This window comes from Entamoeba invadens (assembly GCF_000330505.1).
Source record: "Entamoeba invadens IP1 unplaced genomic scaffold scaff_1105074725671, whole genome shotgun sequence".
Lineage (NCBI taxonomy): Eukaryota > Evosea > Mastigamoebida > Endamoebidae > Entamoeba > Entamoeba invadens.
Window position 1 is genome coordinate 29,917 of NW_004191621.1, and position 6,422 is coordinate 36,338.

Below are 6,422 nucleotides of genomic sequence, written 5' to 3' on the forward strand. Positions count from 1 at the left end.
ATTGTTTTTATTAAATTGTTGAATATAGTATATTATAGTTAATTATAGTTGGTCTAGTTATTTTTTGTGTTATATTTTTAGAAAAATGTTAAATAAAAAAATCAACTATATTTTTATAAATAACAAATATACAATTTATACAATAAAAATTACTTCGAAATTAATATTTAATTATCAAAGTTTTCTTCAAAAAAGTGTATCTTGCAACGAATTTTGTTGTTTGTGGAATGCGAACTTCCTTAAGACTGATACACCCATCAAAACACAACAATCCAATTGAAGTAACACTTCGTGGTATTAAAATGTTTGAAAGTGACTTGCATAATTGAAAAGCTGTTTCTCCAATTTCAGTCACACCTTCTTGCATATTCAATTCTTTCAAACTATCACAATTAGAAAAGCATCCATTTCCAATATAACCTTTCCATTCACAAACATTAAATTTCGTCAATTTTATACATCTTGAGAACGCGAATTCTTCAAGTGTTTCAATTGATCCTAAAAAATTGATTTCAACGAGATTTGCACAACCTGCAAATGCGTGGCTTTCGACTTTTCTAACACTTTTTGGCAATTCAATTTTTGTGAGTGAAATGCAGTTGCCAAAAGTGAACGGCTCAATCACTTCTATTGTATTTGGTATATTAATTTCTTTAAGTCCACAACATTTATTAAATGAAAATTCGCCAATATGGAAAATGTCGCTTTCAAAATTAATTTTCGAGCATTGTTTTACATTTTCAAAAGTGTGACTTTCAATAGTTAAAACAGTACTTGGAATATCTAAACAAACATTTTTTGATACTTCAAATGTTTTCATCTCATCACTGTGCACCTTAAATTTATCATTTATAACAAAAGAAAAGAGACTTTGCGCGAAGACATAAACGTGATTTTCTATGACAGCGAGTGGACTTTGGAAATTGACTGTCATTAGTCTTCTGTTGTTAAATGTGTTGACATCATCAATCACTTCTTCATTTAATTTGTCATTAAAAGCGTAATCTTCAATGTGTTTTACGCTATTTGGAATATCAATTTTTGATAGACCCTGACACATAGAAAAGCAATATTGGTCTATTCGATCTAATTTTTTTGAAAGGGTAATTTTAGTGAGTGACTTGCACCCACTAATACATAACCCTCCAAGTGATGTGATGTTATCTGGTAATGTAATTTCAGTTAAGAAATCACACGAACAAAAGCAATTGGAATCAAGAGAATTGATTTTTGTCAATATTAAATTGATATCTTTTAAAAGTTGATTTCTCAGTATTTCAGTTTCTAATTTTCGATTTGAAATACTTAAAACGTCATTTTGAGTTAATTTGATCTTTTTATACACAACAAGACCATTTAAAGTGTTTAGAGATGTGTTGTATGAAACGGTGAACCAGACAACTATTTTAAAAAAGTCGATTTTCTTGTTGGTATATGACCTTTTGCAAATGGGAATTTGGTTGCCAAAAGTTTCATCAGAAGGACACCAAATGTTAAGAGTTTCAATTTTTTCAAAATAATTAATTGTGTTGAAACCAAGAGGTATTGGATTGGTGTGATACTTCATAAGTGTATCTCTAAATTTTTTACATACCAAAACATAGCTGAAAAAATCACGACGTGTTTGAAAATATTTTGAAACAACCATCGCATGATACCCATCTAAACGTATTTTCATTTTTGTCATTTTGATTTTTTAATTTAATTTTGAAAAGACTCAAACTACTTTTAGTTGTTTTATTGTTTTTCTTGTGTTTTTATCTAATTCAGCAAATAGCTTTCTAATCAGGGTGTCCAGAACTGAAAAACATAGCGAATTTTTCGATCTGAAACATATAACAATAAAAATATGAGACATTATTCACTCTTTATTACCAAAAATATAAATATAAATGAAAATTTATTATTTTTATTATCATTATTTTATTAATATATAAAAAACATAAAAATAATTAATGTTTATATACTTTTATAATAAATAAATTATTATTTAACAATATTTTTTATTAATGGTTAGGGTAAAATGAATAAACAAAAAGCTTTTTATTTTAAACTACAAATTCATGTCTCTTGATCAGATCGACACACATCGTAAAAGAAAAAATACATGCGTAACAAATAAATTGTTGATCCCAGTTTATTTCAATAATGGTCATCATTGTTATTACTGTTGGTTTTGCCAGCGTATTTTTAGTGAAACACAATCTCGACTACATTATAAAAGTTTCCACAAACATTACTGTGGGGGATCCAACCAATATTACGTAAACGAAAAAACAAAGAATAATTTTATCAAACAGTATTACACATGTCCCAAAGATTATGATAATGTCGCCGAAGAGGTTGCAAACAAAGGTAATTTTCAACAAAGATGTGTTTTTGTAAAAAAATGGCTGCAGTGAAATATTTGAAAAAGATTTTGGTAAAAGGAAAAAAGACCCTGCATTTTATAAACACACAAAGACTCAGAACATTGATCTAATTTTTTGTGATAACTTGGGAACACAACATCCAGAATATCATGAAAATGGGTGTAAAATATTCGAAGAATGTCCGACAGAAATTGTTCAAAACAAAAAAGTAATAGAGACTGAAATGAAATTTGATTATTATATTAACGATGATGACATTGATTCGTTAATTTTAATATTAAAACAAACACGTGACTGGTCTTTAACCGCCAATTTGTTGCGAGAAATAGCAACATCAAAAACAAAAGACAAATCAAACGAAGTGACAAAACAATCACAATTATTTTCACTATTTGTTAGAAGATTGCTAATTGTTGAGTGTTTTTCAAAGAAACAATGTGAGTTTATAAAGGGAATGATTGAATTATTTGGAAAAACATTTTTTGGTGAAAATGTTTTTGAACAGATAAAAGTCAAAATAAGTTATTCAAGTTGTGTGGAACTATCTTTAAAATATCAAGATAGAGATATAAAAGAAACTAAAAAATGTTTTAGTGATTGTGTGTGTTATGGTTGCATTTTGGACTCAACCAGAAAAGGTGGTGATGAAATATTTTGTATGATATGTCGTTTCGTTTTCTCTGATTTTACTATAATTCAAAAGAAAGTCAAACTTGGTATTTTTTCGTGGTTCAACAAACGCGGTAAATACGTTTGAATTGATTAAAAATGTGATAGAAACGGAATATCTCGGGGTGTTATCAAAATGTGTTGCTTTTGTTTCTGATGGTGCGATAGTTTTGACAAGTATGCAAGAAGGAGTTGCTGGCTATCTGAGCCGTTATATATCAAGCATAAAAGTTGAATCTAAATTTCCAATTGTTGCCAATTTTTTCTCTCATAATTATTGTCTGTGTCATAGATTAAATGTAGCCGAGAAATGGATGTGGATAAATCAAAAAGATGCATCAATAATTTTGGAAATATTGAAATGGATAACAAATGAAAGTGTAATTACTAAATGGAACGACTATTCTTATGAACATTCTGTAAACGTAAAATTACCAAAACTTTCAAATACCCGTTGGGAGTATCATTCACTCATTTCTTCCGCTATTTCAAACAACTACGAACTCTTTATTTCTTTTTTGTTATCCAAAAATGTTTTCCATTTGTTTGAAAAAAAGTTCTCAAACCTCTCAATCTGTGGTGTTGATATTTCTAGTAAAAATGGGATTCAAAGTTGGAAAGTGAAAGCGATTTTCGAGTTCATAAACTTTTTAATTAATAACACAAAAGATTTGAGTACTATGATGCAAACAACATTTGGTGTTTTTACTCAAGAGTATAAAAGAGTGGAGTTGTTTGTTGAAATACTTTTTGAAGTACGTAGAGAAATCAGTTTATATGATTATTCTTTCAATGATAAATTGACGGCGATTTTAGATACTAAAAATAAACACACTTTATTTGAAGTCAATCAAACTCTTTTACAAATTATTAACGGTTTTATTATAGCCCTTCAAGAACGGTTTTCAATCGCAAACTGCACATCAAAAGATATTCCGGAAGAAAAAAAGATTGGCGAAAATTTACATTTATATGATAAAAATAAGTTTGAAGAGTTATTAAATATATTTTATTTTCCGGATTTGTATTTAAGAGGAAACCCAATAACAATTCAAGATTGGCTGTGTGATTTTGCAAATGAATCAGTAAATATAATGAATTTGATCAACAACTATAAAAAGTTTTGGATATCTCTCAACAAAAGTTTGTTTGTTATTCGTCTTTTTGGATTAAGTAATAATAATATAGAAATCACATTGATGGATATTATTGAAAAGTACAAAAAAGAAAATCTATTTGCTGCACAACAAATATGCTATATAATATGTTGTCTGATACCAACCTCGTGCGCTGTTGAATCTTTTTTTCATATCTCGGATATTTAAAAAAGACAAACATGAAAATTGAAATAACTGATGCTCGTCTTACAACAAAAATGGATTTTTTATCAACAAAACGCATTAATGCTTTCGATTTGTTTTAGTTAATTTTTTGTTTATTTATGTTTTGATTTAAAAAGTTGGTGTAGTTTTGTTTACAAAAATTAAGACTAATAATAAAAACATTATTTAATGTTATTCATAACTTGTTATACTTGTTTAAAATGCCTTATTCTTTTTGGTTTTTTGAAACCTTCGCTAAGTCCAATTCTGGACACCCTGTTCTAATTACAATACAACAAAAACAATATTTCTACATGGTTAGTGGAAAAATCAGCTTGATATAATATATTTTATGATAAATACCAATGTATTAATGGTTTCTATTATTATTACTATTAAAATTCTTATTAATATTAAGCTGAACAAGAATTCAATAAAAGATACATCTTTTTTAAATCAAATCCCAATTTGTAATATAATGAGTGTAAGTTACAACCCAATTCGTTCTTTGTTTGTTTCCATTTTAACCTTCACACTAAACGTTTTACTTATTTAAAATGAATAAAATGACGAATTGCTTTAACAATTAACTCATTTTATAGGTCGATCGTACATTTTGAGTGTTAGAATTTGTTTCTATAAATCCAATACTTTGAAATGCTGCATCAAAGTTTTATTATTGTTGAATTGTATAGTTCGGTTATAATTTACCATATGATAATTTTGATAATAATCAATCGTGTGTTTTCATGTGTACTAAATCATCATTATTAATTCCAAAACAAACGAAAAATGGTTGTAATTGGTTCATGTGTAAAAGTAACACAAGAACAACAATAAAACTTTTTTTAAAAAAATAATTATAATTTTGTTTTTTGATTAAAACAAAACGTTTTTATAATATAACAAAAATATTATATTTTACTATAAATTGTAGGCCAGCATTTTATTTCTAATTGTTTTTCAACATTTTTAAATTTTAATTATGAAAACTCCAAAAATACAAACTTCAATTTGTTTTTCATGAGTTACTCTTCATTACAAACAAGTTCAATACCACAACAAAAACAAATCAGAATGTCACCAATTCGTATAGTGATGTTGGGTTGTATGGGTGTTGGGAAGTCGACAATTATAGTGCAACTCGTTATAAACCGTTTTCTTGAATTATATGATCCAACAATTGAAGATACATATAGAACACGCATCTCAATTGATCGTGAGGCAGTACTAATTGAAGTGGTTGACACAGTATCAGCATATGAGTATCCAGGATGTTATGACAAATACATTAAATCCAGTGATGGATTTGTCATTGTTTACTCAATCACTTCATACTCATCATTTGTGGATGCAGATTTTTATAGAAAAGAAGTGTACAACGCGTTTGATGGAAACTTCAGTAAACACATTCCAATTGTGTTGTGTGGGAACAAGTGCGATTTGGAATTTGAAAGACAGGTGTGCACAATATATGCTAAAAACGTTGTTGATGAATGGAAAATATTGTTTTATGAAACTTCAGCAAAGAACAATACAAACATTACAGAAATGTTTCAAGTTTTGGTTGAAGACATTAAAGAAAAAAAACAATACTAAAGTTGTTTCAGTCGATAACATCACATCTCAAAAAAGCAACTGTGGAGTAAGAAAAAAGTGCTATTTATTTTAATTTATTTACAGTCAAAGGCGTTTATTTGTCGGTTTTACGACACAAAAACGAGCTTATTTGTCGGTTTTTATAGAATTTTGTGGAACATTCCATTAAAAAATATTGGTTGTTTAAAAATATTTTTTTTTGGTTTTTAAATATTGATTATATAATAAGTGAAATAAAAATGATAAAATTGTTTTCTTTTACCAATTATTATCAATCATAAAACAAATTTTTGACATAAATTACCATATATAAAATAGTGCCGTTTTACTGAAAAGATTTATGTAAAAAAATGTTTATATTAAACTGATACATACCATCTTGTAAATTGTAATGTCTATTAACGATAAAAAACCCAGAAAGGTTTACCAAAATATCACACCAGAAGCACATGCCACAATA

The 6,422-nt window shown here is 27.5% G+C and overlaps 2 protein-coding genes across 2 annotated transcripts; one reads left to right on the top strand and one right to left on the bottom strand.

Moving 5' to 3' along the window:
• Positions 1-160: 160 nt before the first annotated feature.
• On the bottom strand, positions 161-1,687 carry EIN_008860 (hypothetical protein; the record flags this gene model as incomplete). Its single annotated transcript, XM_004182948.1, has 2 exons — positions 161-624; positions 667-1,687. The coding sequence occupies 2 exons, from the start codon at positions 1,685-1,687 to the stop codon at positions 161-163; spliced, it is 1,485 nt and encodes a 494-aa protein (XP_004182996.1).
• Positions 1,688-5,440: 3,753 nt separating this feature from the next.
• On the top strand, positions 5,441-5,962 carry EIN_008870 (hypothetical protein; the record flags this gene model as incomplete). Its single annotated transcript, XM_004182949.1, has 1 exon — positions 5,441-5,962. One exon carries the CDS (start codon positions 5,441-5,443, stop codon positions 5,960-5,962), a length of 522 nt encoding a protein of 173 aa, XP_004182997.1.
• Positions 5,963-6,422: the final 460 nt, after the last annotated feature.